General features: G+C 42.6%; 1 protein-coding gene across 1 annotated transcript in view; it reads right to left on the reverse strand.

Annotated features, from left to right (window-relative positions):
* Window positions 1-19,983, reverse strand: part of SYT16 (synaptotagmin 16) — a 41,308-nt gene extending 21,325 nt beyond the window's left edge. Inside the window, exon 1 of the mRNA XM_050897862.1 lies at window positions 19,378-19,983. Within this exon, the coding sequence (XP_050753819.1) occupies window positions 19,378-19,933 (556 nt within the window). The 5' untranslated portion in view covers window positions 19,934-19,983. The remainder of the gene's footprint in view (window positions 1-19,377) is intronic.
* Window positions 19,984-24,459: the final 4,476 nt, after the last annotated feature.

Here is a 24,459-nt window from a genome sequence, read left to right on the forward strand (position 1 = left end):
TCTAACTTGACTTCTCTAAGGCCTTTGACATGGACCCACACAACATCCTTGTCTCTAAATTAGAGAGATATGGATTTGATGGATGGACTATCTGATGGATAAGGAGTTGGCTGCAAGGCCTCATACAAAGAGTTGCAGTCAATGGCTCAACGTCCAAACGGAGATCAGTAACAAGTGGTGTCCCTCCCAGGTCAGTACTGGGACCGGTACTGTTCAATATCTTTATTAATGACATTGACAGCAGGATTGAGTGTACTCTCAGCAAGTTTGCAGATGACATTAGGCTGAGTGGCGCAGCTGATACACTTGAGGGAAGGGATGCCATCCAGAGGGACTTTGACAGGCTTGACAAGTGGGCCCATGTGAACCTTATGAAGTTCAACAAGGCCAAGTGCAAGGTCCTGCACATGGGTCAGTGCGATCTCCAATATCAGTACAGACTGGGGGATGAATTGTTTGAGAGCAGCCTTGCAGAGAAGGACTTGGGGATACCGGTGGACGAAAAATTGGATATGAGCCAGCAATATGTGCTTACCGCCTAGAAAGCCAACCGTATCCTGGGCTGCATAAAAAGAAGCGTGGCCAGCAGGTTGAGGGAGGTGATTCTGCCCCTCTACTCCACTTTGGTGAGACCTCACCTGCAATACTGCATCCACCTATGGGGCCCCGGCACAAGAAAGACATGGACCTGTTAGAGCAGGTCCAAAGGAGGGCCATGAAAATGGTCAGAGGGCTGGAACACCTTTTCTATGAAGAAAGGCTGAGAGAGTTGGGGTTGTTCAGCCTGGAGAAGAGAAAGTGTCGGGAAGACCTTATTGCTGCTTTTCAATACTTAAAGGGGGCTTATAAGAAAGATGGAGAGAGACTTTTTACCAGGGCTTGTAGTGATAGGACAAGGGGTAGTGGTTTTAAGCTGAAAGAGGGTAGATTTAGATTGGATATAAGGAAGAAATTCTTTACTATGAGGTGGTGAGACACTGGAACAGGTTGCCCATAGAAGTTGTGGATGCCCCATCATTGGAAGTGTTCAAAGTCAGGTTGGATGGGGCTTTGAGCAACCTGATTATCTAGTCCAACCCCCCTGCCATGATCTTCAAAGGTCCCTTCCAACCCAAGCCATTCTATGATTCTCTACACATCCCTCTGTCCAGAAAAAAAAGCCCAAATCTTTCTGAGTAGAAGAAATTCTGTTTGGCCTTAGCAGCAAATATGCTGTTTCTGATTCATACTTGCTCCACACACACACACACACAAAAAAAAAATCTAACAAGGGTAATAGGTATTATACTCAGGAAACATTTCCTGGAGGTGTGCAGAAGTCCCTGCCCCTCTCCTTGCCTACTCTTTCAATTTAGCAGCTCAGAGATTAGAATAACTTTATCCCCTTTCTTCAACTATGAATGGTCTCACATTCTCCCTCCCAGTAAAGTGCTTCAAGCATGGGCACTTCAACAGAGAAGTCTGAGAGCACCTCACAGCTCTGTAATTATGGTCCTCTTCTGAGACATGGGAGATGGTCCTTCAGGAGGAAAGAGGGATCCAAATTCAGATCTCTCAAATTCCAGGTAAGTGCTCTTCTCACTCCCTTCTGAAATGCAAAACCCACCTCTCCTCATCATCATCCTCCCATCTGGCAGACCTAGTCCTGAAACCGAGAGCCCTCATTGTCTCGCCTCTGCCCTGAGCTGAAACTCTTGAGTGAGGGTAGAAAGTAATTTGATTTTTTGCCATTACTCCCATTCTCCTCTACAAAGTCAGAAAACAGAAAGAAGTAAACATAAGAATGTAAGCAAGAAATAAAATAACAGAAATTCCACAAATTTACTGAGACTGAATGGGTACAGGCGCTCCTTAAGGCATTTAATTAGCAAGCCAATGTCTAATACACATTTTAAACAGTGGGTCATCCATCAAAGCACACACCACACAGCAGGCTTTCAGAATAAAACGCTACTGTAGTAAGAAATTATCCTCACACAATTGTCTTGTGGTTTTGACTCCTGCTGGGATAATATCTAGATCAATAATAGAGGAATTTTCAAAAACTACATTAAAGCCATAAAAGGCTATTCATAACAGGAGAACTCCAGAAATATATTAATAGAGCAAGTCATCTCCCTAAGACTCAGGCACAAAATGAATGTGTTAGGAAAGCAAATGTAGTATTCAGGGAAAGGAAGGGAAAAGGTGATTCACCAAAACCATTCAGTGAAACAGTCTGGCTTTTTCTTTAAATTTAAAGTAGTTTGGTAAGAGATAGTCACTTATAAATACAGTATTAGAGGATCATTACAGGTAATAGCCCAACTATACAGACTAGAACAACTACACCTCTCCAATTACATCCGTTCTAACATTATATTCACAAAAAAATGGTGAAAACAGAAGTTCTTCATGTAAAGGAAAAGGTCAGAGCGGTAAAATGCCTGTAATTTACCTGAGAGATCTTTAAGGAAGAAAATGTCAACTGTCTTATGAATACCTGACATGAATAAACAGCACAGCATCAGGGATATACATTGAGACAGCATTATCTAACTATCTGAACTTTAATTAGCCAAGAGTCCCCGCAGAGCAATAGCAGCCAATTCTAAAATTAAGGGCACATAGTACTGTACACTAAAAGAGTGTGATTTTTTTTTTTTTTTCCCCCCAATCCTGCCTCTCAACCTTTCCCTGTTGTGTCACATGTGCCCACAAGCCAGGAAGGAGGCAAGGGGAATACTGGGGAACAGAAATCACCAATAAATCAGGAAAGTCTGTATTCAAGGTTGGGGAATGAAGAAAACGGCTATGAAGAAACTGTGACTTTTGTCAGATGAAAGGATGAACATCACCTCCAAATAGAACTCCAGCAGGTACTGGGATATGGAAGCATCTCTCCAAAGATACAGGGAAAGCTCAGCACATCAAACACTGAAAATCAGGCTGGAAAATACTGTGAAGTCCCCCCTCACATTGGCAGGTAAATAGCCTAGTTAACTTAGAGTATCTTTCTTCTTTTTCAATGATACGCAATCTCTCAGTTCTGTGAAGCATTACGATGTGCCAAAGAAATGTCCTGAGAGGCCTCATCACTTCCTAAAACACACTGCCAGAGTTAAAAGATGGAGCCTAGTAGATCTTTCTAAATCAACACCACATAGTTCATTGACCAGCAAGAAACACTGAGATGAAGAGTTTAATGTGTGCCTGTTACCTGTGCTGACCCAGGCGATGTTTGCTCTGTGGACTGCAGTGAATCACTGTGCTTTTACAAGAAAAAGCATGTCTTTTCTTTGTGGTTTTCCAAAATGAAAGAAATTTGATCCCTTCTTCTAGACTGTATATAACACATGCTGAATGTTAAGAACCTGTTTAAATATCATCCAGAGGAGGAAAGGATTTCAGTATTGGTCTAGGTACTTCTGGACTTGAAATCTTCCTAGCTACTAGCAGTGATTTGCAAACCCCTCTTCCTGAAAGACATTAACAGCAGCAGAGATATGAGTTAGTGGGACTGAGGCATATTTGTCCTCGTACAGCTGTAATCCTCTTGCCTGGCCCTTGCTACAGCCCCAGTTCCAAATCACTCTGCAGTACCCCGGCACCATGTGCTCCCTCGCACTGAACCAAACCAGATGCAGGGAGACCGAGCAGTGCTCCTGCCCCCGGTTATTTTGAGATTAGCCACCAAAAAGTGCTAAAAAACTTCCTAGAAGAGCCTCAAAGGAGCAGAATAATTATCTAATTACAATAAATCTAAACAAAAATGGCTTGTAAATTTTAGGGGTTAAAGAGAAAAAGGATCTTAAATTTCAAGTGACATTATGCAATCAGGCCAAGATTGTTTAATTTACCACATGCTGGGTAATAGCCTGAGAAGACTCCATGTTTCCAGAACTAAAATAGGCTCTTTATTAACAGGGTGATTTGCAGAGAGGCTGTGGGCAGAGCTGGCATTCAAGCCATTCAGCTCCCCAGAGCATCCTCCGAACACTTCCTTCCTGTGGTGTGCACTCCTCTTTCCAGGCTCTATTCAGGTTACTACAAAGATTTTTAACAGGTGAAAAGTTAAAGCTAAATGAGTCCAAAGTGCAGACTGTCACAACATTGAGAACAGAAACAGAGGGTCAAGGAAAATCTCATGTAAGAACATGATGTGAGAAGACTTTGCCGTATGTCAAGGCTGAGTGGGAGAGAAGCTATTCAGGGCTCTCCGAGATGCTCAACTTTGCTGTATGCCTTAGTTTGTTATAGATTTCTGATTCTGTAAGAAAACTACCAGCTATATGAGTAAAAGGTTTGTTAAGAGAACACAAGGAGAAGTCTCGGGCAGAGTCTAAAGAAGGTCTGAAAGTGCCATGATCCCAATCTGGACTGAGCACTTTCGAAAGATCCTTCATCCCTCCCACCCAGAAGTGTCCAGAGGATCTGCTCAGCTGAAACAGTGTTTGATACACCCCTGGGGCACAATGATGGCTTTACACCCACAAACATTTCTGTGTTTCGTGATCACAGCACCAGCTAGGGGCCAAAATGGACTCTCACACACATGGAATTCTCGGACCAGCAACTGGGGGACAGCAGGGTGTGGGGTTATCTAGGATTTACCCCAACCACTCAGCTTTTCTCCCAAATAAACGTCTCGTATCGGGAGCCGTGGGTGCATGCAACTATTGCTGTGCACCCAGTAACAGAAGCTCTACATGCCTCAGAAGCCTCTCTGGGTTTGAAGGAGACCTGACATACCCAAGGATTAGTTTATAGGCATTTGTTCGTAATGAAGGGTCTGATCTTGAGCTTAGTGAGGAATGGGGCAGAGAACTCAATGTCTTAGTGAAAGCCGGCTTCAACATCTGGTTTCATCTAGTTTCTGAACAGCTATTTAAACAGTATTAATATTACCTCTGAAAAGAAAAGTAAGAGCAACTCTGCACCACGTTGTGCCAGAAGAAGAGTTTGATGGAGAGCCATATCTTGAAATGATTGCTCTAATCAGAGGGTGCATTAAAATCAAGCAATTGTATTTCAAAATTAAAACATTCTACGGAACTAAAAACAAAGGGCACTTTCACGGCTCTTCCCTCTAATGAACTTCTCCAGATTTTAGAATGTGTTCAGGCCAATTTTCTAAGTAGCTGTGTTTTTAAATGCATTTCATCTCTGTTTGTATAAAAAAGTCATTACATTAGTCCATAGAAGATCATAAAATTCTTCCCTTCTGTGCCATAAATTTTTAGTTTCTGTCATTGCCTGACATTTGGCGTATGCGCTGGCAAATGATACAGCATAATTCGTTCACTGTTCCCCTCGTGTTTGCAAAGCTGTTACAAAAGGAGACATTCAACTTCTGCTAAAAGGCTTGCTAAAGAAATGGCTTAAGTGGCACAGATAAAAAAGAATTAGAACGAAGTCCTGCAGTCTTTGGCAAAATTGGCAACAAAATCCATGAAAATCCTTGTGGATTAGAAGCCAGAATTCAAAAGCCATATACAGTTAATGGAAAGATCTTCGTGGACTTCAGCAGGGCTTGGATCCAGACTCTTCCCTCTCAGTATTTTAGAAACAAGCTGCAGGTAACCAATAAGGAAACCAAGTTTAGTAAGAGAGAAAGCAAGATTCAGGACTTGCTCTCCACAACAAAAGAACCTCTCCATGTTGAGGCTACATATCTTAGACTTCAACTTCTTTAATCTTATTTCATGCAAACAGTACCTTTGCATTCAGATACCTCTGTACTGTACTCCTCATGGCTGGAGGGCAAACGGCTGAATTTGGGTCTACGCTCCACGCCTGCTGCTGTTGCTTTTTCAGATACTTCTGATCAAAAACCTTGCGAGCATGACACAGAGAGCTCAAACTGCTTAATCACCTCATCATTGCTGCCTGAAGATGCTGTCTGTTCTTCATCCTCCCCATAACTGTTTACTGGGAGAAAAACACAACTCGCGTTTTAGACAGTCTGCTGCCCTTGGCCAAGAAGCCAGATGACACGGCACACTTCTAGCTCTCAGATGGACCTTCTGGGGAGAAAGAGGGGACCAAGGGTTTAGGGAGAACTGGGGAATGAACTTGATAATCACCTGCTTCTTCAAACCTCTGGAAAGCCTGTGGATGTCATACCCTATCAGCAACATTTACATATTATTAGACCTTGCCCAACTCTGCACGTTACCCTATTCTTTTTTTAAAAATGAAGATATTTAACAGAGCAGAACACAAAGTAAGACACAACACACATAGAGAACTACTTGTAAAGTGATTAGCATGTGCAAAGACAAAGTAGTAAGCAAAGGTCTTGAAAACTTTTTCGTGCTTCCATTCCCCTGCAGCTCCTGCTAAGGTGGAGAGGGAACTTCTTTTGTGCAGAAAAAGCAACTCAGACATAACCTGCTCTGGATAATACCATGAACACATAAGTACGGCACGTGGCTAAAAGGCACTGCTGACTCCATCTGCCAGCAGCAGAGCAACTCGGGAGACCAATGTAAATTGTAACCTTTAAAAGTGAAGATACGCATTTGAGCACGTCCCTGTGAGCGCCCTTCCCCTCCTGCTACCAACACGTGCTTTGAATATGAGATGACTGCACCCTCATTAGTGCAGGAATATCTGCCAGATGGGGGAAGGAGGGTTCAATACATACTATATATACTTGGCCTTGCTTTGTCAGGATGAAAACACAGAGGCATTTTGCTGATCTCCCTGCCATCAGCATCAAGGAAGCACAACAGCAGGACATTTTGACCCACTGACGTGCACAGAGAAGGGAGCGGTGGGGATGACGGGCAGTCGGTGTGTCCGTGCATGTTTGTGTACACGCGTGTGAACAAGCCAGCTGTCAAGTGTGGTCGGTCTGCTGCTTGCTCTTGAGCATGAAGTATACGATATGGTTGCCAAGACTCGTTTTGATAATCGCTATGGCAAACCCAAGCAGCTGAACAAATGGGCATTGCAGGCAAACGGGTGGACGGCAGCTTTCTCAGTGACACTGCCTGGTTTGGGAGGGAAAGGACCTTTTTTCACCTCAAATCTCGCTTACATTGACCACACGGCTACAGGTGGGGAAACCAGATCCTGCTTTTACACACTGTGTTAGGTCTATTAAAAATGTGCAGTATAAACTTAATGACAACTGCTATCACTGCTCCATAAATTTACCTGCTGCTGCACAGACGACAGCACTCAACTCCTTGGGCAGAGAGCACAGAGCAAGGAAGCTGGCAGTACCGAAGCAAACTGCTCCCACCACCAGCCCAGCAGAAGCTGGCTTCTTCCATGCCGCCATGCTGGTAGATCTGACCCTCTGGTCTGATTTGCCACAGTTTGACAATAAGCCTGCTGTTCCTTCTAGAAAATTGCTCTCAATTGGAGGAAAAAGCTAAGTGTTCCTATTCTGATAAAAATCAAAAAGGTTTTAGATGTTAGTTTGTAAATGGTCAGTGACCAGCTATCATAAAAATTGATTATTTTTATGTAAGCTGTTAAAAATAAGTTTCTTTGACTTTTTCTTAAATAAAAATTATTTCAAGCTGTAACAACCCTATGGTCTAAATGTGCTATGATCTATTCAAATAATTGAAACACATAAAACTAAACATTCCTTTTCAGCCAATTGTGTTGTCAATTCACTACCTGCAGCTCATGCAACCTCTACAAAATTAATTTAAATGCTCGGCAAATGCTGATAAGTTCTATTTATATGTGTATATCTTTTGGGTATTTAAGATAAAAAATAAAACTTATTCCAGTTTAAACAAAAGTCCACTTTTCACTCAAACAGCTTGCCAAAAATCCCGAGTAAAATATCATCTTTAGTAATTAAGCCACATCTTTCACCATTTTCTAAAACAACTGTAACATTAAAATCCTGGGTCCGTGGGCATGAGGCTGTATACTTAAATAAATGTGCATTAACGTCGTGTACAATTCTGGTTATTACAAGAAATTTCGCAAAGGCCACATGGATGCAGCACTCCTGGACCGCTCCTGTAAGGGCACTCCCTGGGTGACCTGTGTGCAACACCCTGCAAAACAGAGCAGAGCCCTTTTTCTAAGACAGAAGGGGAAGGGTGAAGGGATGGAGGGGAGGAATTTGGCCCGCTTTGATATATTATTGGCCACTTGACTTTGACTTCAACTTTAGCAATCCCCAAAGCATGACTGCATCACTTGTTATGACACTGGATGCTATTTCTTACTAGCATTTGGAAGCACACAGGCTAATTAAACGGTGGCACTGGGGAATCTGTAGCAAATGCTTGATACGTCTGCTGCTGAATCTCTGCCTGAGCAGCAGACAGCTCCGTGTCAACTTAGTATTTCTGTATTAATAAAACTAACTTTACCCAGGGGAGAGGAAAATGTTCACCATTCAAATATACAAGTGTCCTGATTAGGAAAGGACAAGGGGGAAACATTTTCTATATCACCATGGAAACTTAAATAAAGGACTCATAATTACAATCTAAATTCTGGAAAGATAATGAATACATCTTGAGATCTGCAGATGTTGTGTAGCATATACATATTTCTAGCAACTTCAACTCAATTATTTCTATGCAGCATCTGTTTTACAAATCAACTTCCCACCACTCATAAGGAGTCATGTGGGATTTATTTTTTTTTTTTCCCCAGAGGAGACAATGGGGGAGGAAGGAGGGTGACCTCTTTTTTCTGGCAAGGTATTTCAAACTACCACTATTTATTCAGAAATTTCAAACACCCAATCAGTTACAAAGTTAGCTTACAGGCATCCAAATACACTAAGCTAAAATGCATGAAATAAATAATTCAAGAATTCTCTGCAGTGTTACCAAGTATAAAGAAGAACTTATCATTTGCTCAAAGCTTATCCAGAAAAAAAAATTACCAAATAAAATACATAGTGTAGGTGTAAAATATGGATGTACTACATGCATCCTGTCTGCCTGCATGTTAAAAAAAAAAAACAACAAATAACAGTCATTTTGACTGAACAATGAAAAGTTTGCAAATGCCAAATTTCTGCTTTCCTATACGTTTAATGCTGCCCTTGTGTGTCCATTTTCTTGTTAAAGATTTTGATTCTGCTTTACAGAAGTCAGTGAGAGTTTCAATGGGAGCATCACCAAGCCCTGAAGGAAGCAGAAGTACTATAAAAAAAAAATGTATTTGATCATATAACCAAAGACAGTATCAGTACATCTGCGCATAATGTATATACTCGGAGGATCCCAGAAGCATTCTGTGCCGTGTTCTTTGCTATTACAGAAGCAGTCACATAGGCCTGGCCTTAAAATTTTCATGATCAGGATGACATAGAGAAACAGTGATCTGCAACGGCTCCTAACTCAGCAAAACCCAGAAAAGCCCTTTTCTTTCTGTGTGCAGTTCTTTTGGAAAACTGGAAAGGTCTGCTGCAAACAAGGGATTTGCTAAAGCTTCTCAGAAAAGAGGAGAAACATTTTGTAAAGGGAACATGCAGCAACACACATGGAGTTGCTACTACCAATTCCTATGCAACTACCGCTCTGATTTGCACTGTCTTGAATCTGGAGTCTTCTCGTTCTTGCTGTCAACCATTTGAACTGGGAGTTCAAACAGAAGTACCATTTGGTGGCCAATGTTAAAGGTAAGGTCCACCCTTCTTTGCTGAGTGTCAAGTGACAGTGTCCTGCTTTTGCAACACGTCAATCTCTACCTCTTATTCTGTCCTCACCCCACGACCAAACCAACCGGGAAGCTCTCCGAGGCGAACACATTTGGGTGTTCGCCTGCAACGCAGGCAGAGAGAATCACAACTTGGCAGCTTTCACACCAGGGGACATTTCCAACAAAAAGAAAAAAAAGCAAACAAAAAAAAGTCAGAGAGTAATCAGAAACAAGACATTATTTGGCTCTGACCATCAAGTACCTCTATAGCCGAACAATACAGCAGTCAGAGCAATAAACTCCAATTCTGCACACTGCTGTGCAAAGAAATAGAGAACTGCCCACAGAAAACAGCATGAAAATCAACATATTTTCCTGTTGCTTTTTTCCTACTCCCAAATTTGGATTTTAAAAATAGGAACATGGGATTCAGCTTCAAACTGCCTCTCACTTTGCTGCCTAAGGTTCTTCCATAGCTAAAGGAAATGGCAGCCAAGAAGCAGAAGCACAATCATCTCTGACTTTCCCAATCACCTACTTTACATTTTACATGTGGAGTAAGCATGAGTCAGGCTTCATTTATGCTACTAGTTTTATTAGCACAGGCCCAGGATTTGTGGAGAAGTGGAAGAAAAAAGAGATTACACACTGTAGGAGACACTGCTAAGCCAGGAAAACCCCTGGTGTGGACGCAGTTAGATCCATGAGTCAGCCTACACCCCTTTGCCAGCCCAGGTTAGGTTGTGTGAAGAAAACATGCAGCTGCAGAGGCAGAAAAGCACCTTCTGTCAGCAGATGCTGTGTCTACACTGGGGACCCTGCAGGGCACAGGTGTAGCTGTGTATGCTCTGGGGTGTGGAGTTGTAAATGCTCATGGACTCGGAAACTAAACAAACTGCTGGATCCCAATGGCTGATGAGTTAGAAAACACTGTCCTTTCCTTCCAGCAAAAAACAACTTTAACTTTATAAGCATTATTTTTATGACAGTTTTCCTGGTAGCTTTCATACCACAATGGGTTGAATTCCTTCAGGTTCCCCATCAATTGCCTCTTCTACTTGTTTGCTTGGCTTGGATACACACTTCTCCTTCTAATGCAAGGGAGTCACTTTGTAGGCTCTCTCCACTACATTTAAGGAAGTTTCTCTGAATTGGCACTAGCTTCTGGTGGAAGGAAAATGGCCTTCCACCTAGCAGAAATCAAATCGGCCAAGGAAGTGCTCAGGAAACCCACGACACTGACTCTTGCTCCTCTTTAAAGTGGTTTCACTATGCCACACTCACAACCTGCGAGACCCAGCGTATGCACGCCGATTACATACCATTCATAGCACCCAATGCTGTAACCATTAGCTTCACACCCACAAGTCTTTGTTTGCTGATTAACAGGGTGGAAATCAACTCCCTCGCAAAGATATTTGTTTGGGGTTGCTACAGATAACAACTGCATTGCAACAAGGCAGATATTTATTTTCCCACTGTTTTTTCTAATTGAAACTTTCTGTTTGCTACCAGAGGGTTGATTCACCACAGCCCCCCTTTACCATCGCTGTAACACCACCGTTTCCATGGCACTCCTGGGAAAATCACAGACTTCAGCAGCAGCAGTGGGTGAGGATGTGGTGCAACAAGACTCACGTGTTCAGGACCAAAGCTGTCACCCAAAAGGGGCAATCCTGTCGTCCTTCCCTTCCCCTCTTCCCCTTGTTTCAGTTTTAGCAATCATGTGGCCAATTCACCTGATTGAAAAGTAATAGGGAAGGGGCTGCTACCTCTCAGCTGAAGCAATGAGCTGGTCCGGTTCGCCACACAGGGGCATGCTCATGAGGCCAGACATGGAAAGTAGCACAACTGTGTGATGGGGAAGGACAATATATCTCAGCTGCAGTTTTACATCAGCAACTGACAATTGCAAAACTGCACCCTCAGGCCCAAGGGGTTTACAGCTACATTATTTATGGCAATAATTCTAGATCCTAAAACTGACCCTGCGACACAGAACTTCAGCAAACCTCAGTGCTCTCATTAATCCAAATTCAGGGCTTTCTCTCCAGCACCACCACTCTCATACTATTTGCTGGAAAATACTCCCACAGAGATTATGCTGCTACGTATAGACCGTATGGGCTTGAATCTCTCTCAGCCTGAGGAGAGAAATGCCTCCAAGCACCCAGCTTGCGTGGGGAAACACTCACGCCCAGTGCAATGAGTCCCTCCAGGGATGCTTCATCTCACATGGATACTGAGCTCTCTAGACAGGGGAGCACCTGCCTGAACATTAGGGAACTTCTAGGTAGGGTGATGAAGCCATGAAAGCATCAGCTATTTTCATGGTCATTAGAAGGGATTTTCTACAGATTTTGCTATGGACTGGTTTAAGATTCAACCTAAAAGTCATTCATGTTGGTCTACAAATAGGTACTGATGAAGCCTCCCTAACTCAATCTGAGGAAACTGCATGAGAATCATGCAAACAGCATCTGCAGAGGTACAGCCCAACCACACCTTCCTCATTACCTGGAAGGCCCACACAGCCCAACAATGCCATTCACTGTCTATAAAAATGCACATTTTTTCGTCCATGACTGTAATCTCTCTCTTTTCTTTCATTGCAGTCTTTCCCCTTGGTTACTAAAACTGTTTCAGGAGCCTATGAGGCCACTCAAAATGATGGCTGCCGCCAACAGGTCAGTAGAACAGCCAAAAATGAACTGGGCATAAGGAAGTCATATCTACATCCCTATCTGGCAAAAGGTGAGGATCAACACCAGCTCACCTTTTGGCAGAGTGATCCCATCTCGTACAAGCTTACATTAGTGGTTTTTGTGCTGTTAAGCAATGCAAAGAGGCTAGGAGGGAACAGAGATGGATTATCCATGCTTCCAAAAGTCCTAATGGTCATTCCCTTCTGCAACCATTTGCCAGCCATCATGGGTTTGCACGAATAGCCTTGTACAAAGTGGGCCAAACTAGCAACAACTGAAAAGAAAAAAAAAAAAAAAAAAAGACAAAAAGTACTACTGTTTGTATCAGCACACAGACATACTATGTTCCAGCTCTGCACAGAGTGCTGCTAGTATGCCTGCACGTAACCTCCACCACAATGCAATGAGATCATTCACACCTGCCTCGCCTGTAGTAGGAGATGGAAGGTGAGGAGGCAGGGTTTCTAGGAGAGAGGCAGCACTTCCCAGATGCTGCCAAGATGCTGTTTATTGGTAAATGAAGCCTCTTGAGTCCTAAACAACCTTCCCAGAGGAAGACAGAGTCGCAAGTGCCATATGGGGAGTGGGAAGAGGATGCCACTTAGCAAAAGTGGATCAGAAAATACATGCACAAACACACACGCTCACACACACAATTTGTTCTGTAACTTCACTGAATGGCAAAATCCATTTCTTCCTCTCAAATACATCGTTCTCCATAGAGCTTATGCAACCTTCTAGATGGCAAGAGCAGATGACAAGTACTCCTGAACAGGGCATCCTTCCTCATGCCCCCTAGGGAGCCAGGCACAAGGAAGCTCTGCCCTCCAGACAAGGAACTTGGTGAAAACGCAAACCACTGGTCCACTGTGGGCTTACAAAGATACTGTCTCTAAAATCACCAAATGAGGATGAACAGCAATGTTGACAGGCCTAAGACAGAGCCCGCAATGGTAGCACCTTTGAAAACTTGTGTTTTGAACCACTCTTTGGCTTCATTCCCCCAGCTGTAAAAGCCGACATACCGCAATCCACCCTCCTTTCAGGGTGTCGTGGTTTGACCCCAGCCAGCAGCTAAGCACCACGCAGCCGCTCAGCCCTCCCAGTGGGATGGGGAGGAGGATCGGGAAAAAAAGTAAAACTCGTGGGATGAGATAAGAACAGTTTAATAAGTAAAATAAAATATAAAACTAGCTAAGAATAATAAAAATATATTAATTATAATAATTGTAATGAAAAGGAATATAACAAAAAAAGAAAGAGAAATAAAACCCAAGAAAAGACAAGTGATGCACAATGCAATTGCTCACCACCCGCTGACCGATGCCCCAGCAGTGATCCGTGCCTCCGGCCAACCCCCTCCCATTTATACAGAGCATGACATTCTATGGTATGGAATACCCCTTTGGCTAGTTCGGGTCAGCTGCCCCGGCTGTGCTCCCTCCCAGCTTCTTGCACACCTGCTTGCTGGCAGAGCATGGGAAACTGAGAAGTCCTTAACTTAGGATAAGCACTACTTAGCAACAACTAAAACGTCAGTGTGTTATCAATCAACATTATTCTCACACTAAATCCAAAACACAGCACTGTACCAGCTACTAAGAAGAAAATTAACTCTATCCCAGCCGAAACCAGGGCACAGGACTATTGCATACTCTCATCACCACTTACTTTTGGCATCATGGATGAACATGCCTTATAATTTGAAACTTTGAAAAGACAGAACTGCAAAGGAGTACTTTAAATATAAAAAGGAACATGGTACCACCTTCACAAGGACAAACGTCTGTGCACAAACACTTTCTGAGTGGTTCTGAATTTCCCAGAGAGAAAGCATTCAATGCAAACTCACAGCTGCACTTCATTTCAGAAAGCTGCAGACTCGTACCACATTCTTCAGAGACCAGATGCATATCCCCAGTCACGTTAGTGCTTTCTCCCAACCAAGCAGCCGGGACTATTTTTTGTGAAGTGCTTTTGTCTACTGTCTGTCTTTGCTTTCCTTCACTCAGTCCTAGTGGTGCTATTGATTCAGTGTAGCCTCTTTATTTGTCCTGCTTTGAGTACAGGCACTGATTTTTATAGGGCTACATTCTGGCTAGAGCACTGGCTGGCTCCGTAGCCAGACAGGTGATAAAATTCATAAACACTTAGGATCTTTACATGGAAACTGGCCATTTATCTATTTTAGTCTCAGGTTCAAGCAGAAGTTTTATTTATCACACAAGCAGCATCTTTTTGTTATGGGTATATTTTGCTATATGGGTTTATAGGACGTAATGAAAACTCACTTCTTGCCTAGGAATTCCTGGCCATATGAAGGGTCATTTACTGAGGTCAGAAGTGCTCATATACAGGAGAAAGAATAATTTCCTCTACTACAGCAATTACTGGCAAAAATCAATGACCCCTGTTAAGCTGAAGGCCAAGGTAAGCAAACGCAATAGTGCATTTTAAAAACTCCCAGAGCCTCAGAGGCATGCCTTCCCTTACACATGTATTGAGGATAACTATCTAGCCATCTAGACAAGACTCCTATTAGGACATCAAACTTCCTAGCATTCCAAGGTCAAAAGATTTATTTTAGTGCAACTGAAATGCAATCTTTAGCTAGCATTGACATTGCCTAATTGATGGGAAAAAAATCTCCAAAGACTTCATGCAGTTTAAGGGTAGTGCTCATCTATATATTACACTAGTGTTATGAACACAGTGTCAGACAGCTGAGGAGACTCTTCAGTCATAGAACTTGCTGTGCAAAAATAGTTCAGCTCTGACTCAGAAGACTCAACTCTGCTGGTGTGTCTGTCCCCATGCCTTTTCAGAGCAGTGTCTGCTGAAACCGCTAACTTAATGGTCACTTTGACCTTTTGTTTGCAAAGGACATGGGCCCTGAGGAAGAAGTGGGCTAAAGCCATTGCATTCATGGCACAATTATTGCTCCTCTTCACCTTTTTCATTAGTACTTTTTTTTTCCTCTATAGATTCAGGCTGGGAAGCAAATGGACTGGCCAGCTCTACCCCTCTGCTTGCAATGCTCTACTTTTAGAAGTGGCTTATTGCTCCACTGCTTTTTTTCAATCCTTAAGCCAAATGTGCAATGATGGATTTGGCAGCCACACTCTTGCCAGCCACTCCCAGTCAGCTGAGCAGCAATATCTCAGCCGTGGCAGGATGCAAAGGCTGCTCTCTCCCCGTTCTGCGATGGGAGACAGTTTCTCGATCAGAAACACTGAAGTCAGACAATGAAGGAGGGTGTCAAGGAAGCTGCAAGAGCAAGTTCATCTGTATTTGCAAAATTTACAACTACATGATTTGCAAATGGTGGCAGAGATCTGCATGCATGGAACGGTCTGCCTTCCCATCATAAACCTCTTAAACCAAACACCTGGTGTTGCAATATTTCCTGCTGAACCACCTCCTCATTTTTAAACTGTGGATCAAAAGCAACCAAAGTGAAAAACTTTTCCCTGCATTTGTCTGAAACCTTGGCACAATATTACTAGCATCATTTAAGTACAGACCAGGACTCGGCAGCAGCCAAACCTGCACCCTGTTGATTAGCATGCCTCACAGTATCTAACAGACATTTGACTTAAGAACCCAAGAATTTCATTGCTCAAACACTTTATTAGATCCCTAAGTCTAAAAATTGTTTTCAGTAATGTGTGTGCTGCTTTGGGGCCTCAGAAAAGCTATTCTGGGAGCTAGGAAACATTTCCTACGAGGCAAAAATGTGATCAAAACCATATTTGATAAAAAGGAGAAGGGGTAATGACGGTTTTTAACTGCAATTTTATTTTATTTTATCTCAGAAGCATGCTCTAAGTTTAAGAGAGGGGAACAACTATTGGATTTTCTTTTGCATCTTTTTTAAAACAAAATGATTCTCATCTAGGGTTGCTGGGGTTTTTTTCCCCCTAAACCCAATAAACTATATATTGGAATGACCTTGTAATGGGTTTCTGTGGCTCTTTAATCACCAGTGGCTGCTAAATGAAGCATATCTATTTTCTCTGTTACATTACTATTGGCAACCAGGTCTTCAGTAAGTGCCCAGAAATATTTCCATGGCAACAAAAAGCATGCAGCATTGCTACTGTTTTGTGCCAATTTAGCTTTAAAATATTCTATTGTGGAGAGAAATACGGTACATTAAGTGAAATAAAGTCAAGATCCAATGTTCTGAAAAGAATATAAGGATAAACAGGAAACACGTATTTTGCAGAAATGGGGAAAAAAATGCCAAATGGAAGGAAAAATGTTCAAAGCTAATATTGATGCTACTGAATGCCTTTGTTGAATGTCAGCAAGTCCATATGCTCACTTACATTGTCACCTAGGGTTAGGTAACAAAGCTAACAGAAATAAGGATACCTCAAACATCTTCTCTTGATCATTTTAATCCATGACTGAAATTTTAAGTTGCTAGGGTATTACAGCCTCTCTGCATGTCTAGGTTACCATCAGAAGAATTCATACTCTTGATGTTAGAGAATTAATCTAAAGGAAAAAGAGGAAATAAAAAGTTGAAAAATGAAATACAAAGAGCATGTGTGTGTTTTGGAAGTGAAGGGTCACTTAGAAGAGCAAAACGAGTTCTTCCACATCAAAGATCTTGTGGAAGACATTTTCAAATCACAGTTCAGCACTTTCTCTCCTATCATACAACTTAGATAGTTCTAAGAAAAAAAGGCATCAACTCCCAGCCCTCCAACTCTCAAACAGCCAACTTCATGACTATAAAGTCTTGAGACCATTGGATGGTCCTTTGTGCAGTGCATTGCAGACATAAAAAGATAAAATACTATTTGAGAGCATTTGGAGTGACATTCCCTCTGGTGTAAAAAGCTATGCAATGCCCTCTAAAGTGCTTCATGTGGAAGTAGAGAGCTCTAGACAGCAGCAATGTAGGTGCTGGGGAGCTCTGTAAGGCCAGCCTTCCAGTCCACAGTGGCTCCAGACAGCTTACTGAGAAGGAAAGCCAGTAAATATTAACTGCAATTAATAAAAATAAAACAGCAACTTGATCAGTACCTGCTCTCACCTAGGAGAGAGGGTCAGAGTGACCCTCTCCTTTAGCTGCAGTGATGGGTTACTCTGGCATCTGACTGTCACTCTATGTGTGTCTCACCAGGAAAATTCATCCGGTCCATCACATGCTCCTAAGCACTCTCTTTCTCAGATGTCCCTGCAGACAAGACCGCAGGTGAGAAACTGCTCTGACAGTGATAGCAACCCATTCCCGGCCCCCACTTCCCTGAGAGCTCACCACCTTTTCTCCCATCCACTGTGAGCAAGGGTGTAGTCGAGAGACAGGACAAAGATCTGGAGGCCACCATCAGAATAATGCGTTTGGCACGTGGCGGCTCCCCAGCCTACTCTGAGGAGCCCCAGGATTTGCCATGAATCGCTCTAACAGCCCCTCTTGGGGGTACAGGCTCTGCAGGAGACAAGGTTGTGCCCTGGACAGCACTTGTCCAGGAGGATCCATGGCCCCAGCACTCCCTGGAAGGACACGACATGCCCTGCTCCATGGCGTCTGTGCACACACTGGACACATAATACAAGCACACACAGTAAATCCAGCCCTGCAGCATTGACTTGGTGCCTATGAACAAACCCTGTAGGATATCGCATAGGCAATGTATAGGGGTACCAGAAGGTAGGGAATCTGCACAGGTTAGAGGTTGGGCTCCAAGAGATACAGCTTTGGGGTGCTTAACCTGAGAATTGGCAATCGTTCATTTGAGATATGAAACAAGCAGTCCCAGTTTGGGAGACAGAACAGCTAGACCAAAAGCTCTTTTTAATTATTTACTCCCTGGCCATAACAGTGTGAGGAATAGTAATAAAGAAAAGAGCTAATTTTAACATTCATTAAAGTACACCGTCAAGGTTTATACCCTCTCAGTCTGATATTCCTATTAAATACAAAAACAAACAGGCTGATCTTCTGCAGTCTGCACAGAAAAGGCTAAATATGTAAGACTTCCCTAGAAGCCAAGAGTGATGAAAAGCTCTTGGTCATTATAAAACAAACATTTTCAAAAGCATCTACTGTCTGCTTCAAAAAAAGGAATTTAGATATTTGAAGCCAAATTCTTAAGACGCTCAGTGAGTTTCAAGTTCTTCATCAGCTCCATAATGTAGACCCACTCCCCCCTCCCCCTTCCTCCCTTATCCCCCTTCCTAGAACGTTCGTAAAGAGCGGCTTTAACCCAGCAAGACCCAAGGATGGTGTCACCAGGACTGCAGCTTTCCTGCTTGTGGTTGGCACCATCAGTCCTCTGTGACCCAGCTAACTTCCAGCCACGGTTATGGCGACATTTAAGTGAGTACAAGTCACGTGGCTGAAATTCAGTCCTGAACACAAATTGCCTGAAAAGCTGTTCATGTCACTTAATGATCAAAAGTCATAGTCAGGCCTATTTAAAACTGAAAATATCAAATTCAGTTCTCCTTCCCATAATCTCCTGCCTGCTGTCCTCTTCAGTCTTATTTGAAAAGCCTGTGGGGGTGGTGGGAGGGGAGGAAAGCGATTTGGGAGCCTTTCATCCATAAAATCATGAGATATGGCTGGCTTTTTAGTACAGCATTTCACAGCACATGGCACAGTAACATCTTGAGATTCCTGGCACAAAGAAACAAGGTTTGAGATTATATATATCTTTAATAGCAATGACGCAAAGGCAGATGGTTCTCAAAGCAAAGGCTTAAGGCGAAACACTCCCTTTGAAGGTCCTGCTACCAGAAACAAAACATGGGGGGAGCAAAATATTCCTTGCTACAGCAACAGGGCCCGATTGCCTTCTAATACACAGCATTTCACCCTAGAGATTTCCACTTATTTCAATGAGATTAGTCTCATGAACGAGAGAAGAATTGAAACAGAAGAGGAAAGGTTAGATTTTTCTTTGGGATTTGGGGAGTTTTATTTTAGCTGTGGGAAACAAAGACAACACAGAACATGATGAGCAGATTAGCAACTAAATCAAATCAATACTAGAAAAGAGAGGTCTGGATAATACTGTCAGGGTGCGTGCTAGCTGCTTACCTGCAAAACTTGCCTTGCCATTATTACTTTTTAAGGAGCCACCCAAGCTGAGGTTGTGCTCATGACCTCCCATCCTCATAGAGGGCTCACCTTCTTCCTCAGTGATAGGAGGAAGCCGATCAAGCGGCTGGAGATCTTCATTCGTCCAGTAGGATCCATTGGCTGTCAAAGACCTGGTGCTCTCAACACACTGCTCCGGTAAGCTGATGGTATTTTTAACCCGTTTTTGCCTCTGCGGACCCACGTCAGAGCCATGAGGGAGGTCTTGTGAAGCAAGATCAGGACTCCCAATGTGACCATCTTCTCTAGGATATAAGTATTCCTCATCCCAGAGGTCCAGGTGTCGTTCATCATTTGATTCCTCAGAATAATCCTCATAAACTCCTCCATTATTCTCCAAGTCCCGGTTCCTCTCTTCTTCTGACTTACGACCCACTCCACTCAAATTCAGCAGTGAAGCAGATATAAAGTCTCCTGCTTGTTGGATAGCTTCGTATATTTGAGACATCCAAGACGACAGTGGCTGAAGGAAATTCTGAGCAGCCTCAGAAGCCATGTTTAACACTATGCCAGTATCTGGTGATCAGTTGTTCAGCTTTGCCAGAATGTCACTTACAATTCAGGGAGCTACAGAATAAGCACCATAAGAGATTACTGTAAATGGCTTGTCCATCAACACCTGTCGACACACTATCTACGTAAGATGTCTAGAACTGAGAGGAGAAATGGAAAAAGCACTTCTACCCATTGAGAATACCACTAGAAATCCAGAAATGATGGACAAATTACACATATTCCTGCAGAGATCTGGAAAGCTTTCATTCAATTGCTAAACCTTATATAAAAATAAAAACATAGAACATCGGAACAGAAGTACCTTTTCTGAAGCGCACACATTCTGGTTACAGCTGTCAACAGACCTGGTAAAAAAAGTACAAAACAACCTGCAGTCAAAAATCTCAAATAATCTTCTGGCCCTGACTTCCACCACATCCTTAGCATTAGCATGTCCAGATGGGAAAACTGAAGGGTGGAGAATTTGGGGAGAATTATGTTTTGACTGATTAAAGTGACAGGCCTAAAGTGTGCAGAACCAGCCCACGGCAGACAACTATCTCAAATGCTTTGCTCCAGAAAAACTCTGAAGAAGCCCTTTCTGTCCATAGAATAACACAACCCAGAGTTGTTTTGCCCTTCAGAGAAATGAAAAAAAAACCACAGGAGGTGGAATGTTACAGGTAAGAAATTACTGGGAACAGAAGGAAGTTAACAAAAGCATTGGTATCATGTCGATATGATATGTTTTCTCAAAACTCACCTAAACCCTAAATAAAAACATAACTTGAAGAAAGTTAAGGTGCCTTTTTGCCCAATATACATCTTCCCACATTATCACAAGACAGATATTCTTTTAGGAATTCTGAGAAGAAGGGGAAACCTACAAATAGGATGATGGGCTTAGGAACAAAGAATTAAATAGTTGCAGATTTTAGGCTAAAAGACAACTAAAAAGAAGCAAAAAAGAAGCTTCAAAAATTAATACCAGTGTCTTGCTGAATTTAGAGGTCTAGAAGCAATCAAACTATAAAAGGGTAAATACAGTATAAGCAGCAAGAAAATAAGCTCAGCAGCAAAGTGTATTGCCTTGTGAAATGGTCTCCAGAGAAATGTAGTGGGAATGCCAGTGTTTTGGATTTTTAAATGGAGCATGGACTAAGGAGATCCCACCTTGCTTGGTGAGCAGCTTTTTTACAGATGAGATCAGTGACTTAAGAGGTCTTTACCTTTTGAAACACCTGTGCAGAATAATTTTGTTCAGTGATGTTGACTTACACTGCAGACACTTCCAACAAGTTTATTATCAGCTTCAGTATGTACTAAGAATTACAGTCCTAACAAGGGCAGTAAATGAATGTAGGTTACTAAAGCCATTTTAAAAGCTGATGGCTGTTACAAACTCTCCAGGCTCGGGGCACACACATTTCCAGTATCTACCTGTCAACCGCCGGCCTCTGGCTCAGCCGCCAGGATCCAGGTAACGCTCCCTGCCATGCATTAAATCTTTGGCAAAGAACAGACAATGTCATGGCGTAACCTCCCAGGTGAGCTGTTCCCTTCATCGACCCTTCTCTTTCCAACCCTGCCCTTGGTGAAGCCTCTCTGCTTTGTGCAGCTCATTTTCTCATAGACCTAAAGTGATTATATACTCCAAACAGCACATTTTCAGCATAATGCAGATTTGCTACTGGTAAGTCACAGCACCAGATAAGTCACTGGGAGGAGATCGTACTTGTAACAGTGAGATTCTCCCAGGCATGGAAGGAGATAAATTTGGGTGGGTAAGTACTGGATACATCTTTAACCTGTCATTTATTTACAGACAACAGCAAATGAATCTCTGATTTCTGATAAAAGGAGAACTTCATAACGCTCTGCCTCCATCTCGGCAGCAAGATACATGACAGCAGTAGCCCTTGGAGGGATGCAGGCGTCCAGGAGTGATAGCTAACCAATACAGATAAAACATATGGGTGCTAAAATGAAGTGTTGATCTGTTCTAAAAATCAACAGAACATAGATTTATGATATTTGCATAGGAAATAATTAGCTCCTCTTGTTATTAGATTTCAGAGCTAACATCCAATTGGTCCAACAGAGCCATCCCACTTCTCCCGAATGCTGTGGCTGACTGCACCACGGCTCAGGCCAACATTGCGGTCCTGCACAAGAGACTCTGCATTAGGAAGGCTGGTATCACAACCATAAAGACAGAGGGAGTTTTTCAAGGCGAGATTCTACCTTAGTCACGGAATTAAAGCAGTGATCTACAGTCACCTGCAGGGCCTGGACGCGGTCACCCAGTCATCTGAAGAGGCAGATAAGACTTGAATGTGCATCTTTCATATACCAAGTAGTTGCCCCGATCACCTTGCTATAAGTAGGCTGGGGGGCAACATGACACATACACATGCATATGCACATCCACAATTCTACCCAAGACCTGGAAATTTGTCGGGATTAAAGCTGGAGAACCCCAACAAATGGTTTGATTTCGGTTTATAGACACTGACATATATTTCACCCTAAAAATCTGAACCACTTTGCAGTAACACCTGCAACACACCTGTACAACTTGCAATCCAGTGCCTACATAATCCCTACAGGCAAAAGCAATGCAATTTCTAGGGTGCCTGACTCTGTTTAGCCTTTGCTTGGCTTTTCCTCCCATCCTCTCCCTCTTACTGAAGACTCCACAGTCAGTGATATGCTCAACAACTGGAGTTCAGCTGAATTATACACCACTTATTTTTGGTCTTGCAGCAGATGGATAAAATGTGTAACAAGCTGCAGACAAGTTTAGGCGGGCAACGTTTCTACAAACTCAACAGAGGATCAAAGGGGGCTAAGCTCTGTTATAGGCTTGCTGTTTCCCAGGAGCTCTCCCCTTTAATTAGCAGGCACTGCTCTAACAGGGTGTTTATGATATATTTCACAACATGGCCTTTTCAACATAACGGATTTTTACTTTCGAATTCTCTAACAATTTTGACTTGCATTAGAAAAAAAATAAAAGAACTGAGAAGAGCATTTAAAATGTATGGGAAAGAAAAATCCATTTCTTTTTAAAAGCATTCATCAAAAAAGAGAGAGGGGAAAAAAACAGTTTAGCAAATTCACTTCAAGATCCATCTTCTAAACCTAACCACAAGAATTTTCACACTGAATCACCTGCTTAACTCAAAGTTGTTCTTTTCTTCCTCTTGGAAAATCAGATAGCTAAAAGGATCAATGTTAAGCCTTTCACAGAAACCATCATAACCTTTACTACAATCTATATTCCCTTGTCTTGATAGGATCATTATTCCTGAGTAGCGTTCCCATTGAGAGGTGCAATTACTGTATGGCTAAAAAAAGAAGACTATTAGCAGAATTTCAAACACTACCATAATGCAGAGGTTTGTAATATTAGCAAAGTGTCTTTCAATCTTCTTGATATGCAGGCTCCTAAAAAATTGCCATCAGATGTGCATTTCTTACAATGATTTCCCTTATTCAAGCTGTTGTAGAGCGTAGGCACAAACTTCCTTTTCTTTAGTCACTTTTTGTGTGGCCCTTGCAAAAGTTTTCTACCAAACTCCTCCCTTGTAGGGAGGCTTCTAAATCACAGGTTGAAAATTGTGTCCCAGGATATAACAACTGAACAATTTCCAAGTGAGTGCTTGTTTCTGAAACACTAGATGAGGAAGAAATCCACAGCCTCACCTCACTGCCTGGGAATGTACTGTCCCGTGCAGAGACACAAGAAGAGGAAATCAGCTCGCAGTTTCCAAAGATCAGAAGACATCTTCGTCACATCACTGTTTTAGAAAGATGCACTTCTTTTGCCACTGCCAAGAAAATTGTACCAAGAAGCTTTTTTCAGCAGTTTGGGCAAGTTGCTGAATCCATCTGTCCACAACTGAAACTCTGAGCACTGTGCTGGGTCACCGGTTTAGACGGCCACACTACATGTACCCAGAGGAACGATTTCTGCCTTCCCCGCTTCTTGGAAATTTTAATTAAGACATTGATAATGATTTACCTTTATTTCCTCATCTTATAGAGACAGCATCAGCCCCTCATGCCCACCTGGCATGCCACGGATCATATCCATGGACAGAAGCTTTATCTGTGTGGACATCTAGGAAAAGCAGTGTTACAGACCCACCATGAAGCCTTGCTCCAAGCTTAGGAGGAAAGACCTAAAACAAGGTGTGAATCTAAGCTGATGCCCAGAACATCAAGGGTCTGTGCAAAAGGCAAGGCCATTTTGCTGTTCATGAAAGGAGGACATAAGGAAGGCTTGAAGGGGTAAGATGATTTAATAACTCTTTTTAAGCTATTGAAAACTATAATGAGCCTGATCCTCCTTTCAGACTGGAGCTCAAATAGCACACATGTGAAACAGCAGAGGGGAGATTAGAAATCTACTCCACTGAAGGCAGGCAGCAGCAGCACTGGGCCAAGAAATCCTCTATCCTAGTTCTGGGAACAATCTGGACTCTTTGCTCCTCCTGTAGTTGCCAGAATCATATTTAACAA

The sequence above is a fragment of the Gymnogyps californianus genome, chromosome 5 (assembly GCF_018139145.2).
Source record: "Gymnogyps californianus isolate 813 chromosome 5, ASM1813914v2, whole genome shotgun sequence".
In the NCBI taxonomy this organism is placed as follows: domain Eukaryota; kingdom Metazoa; phylum Chordata; class Aves; order Accipitriformes; family Cathartidae; genus Gymnogyps; species Gymnogyps californianus.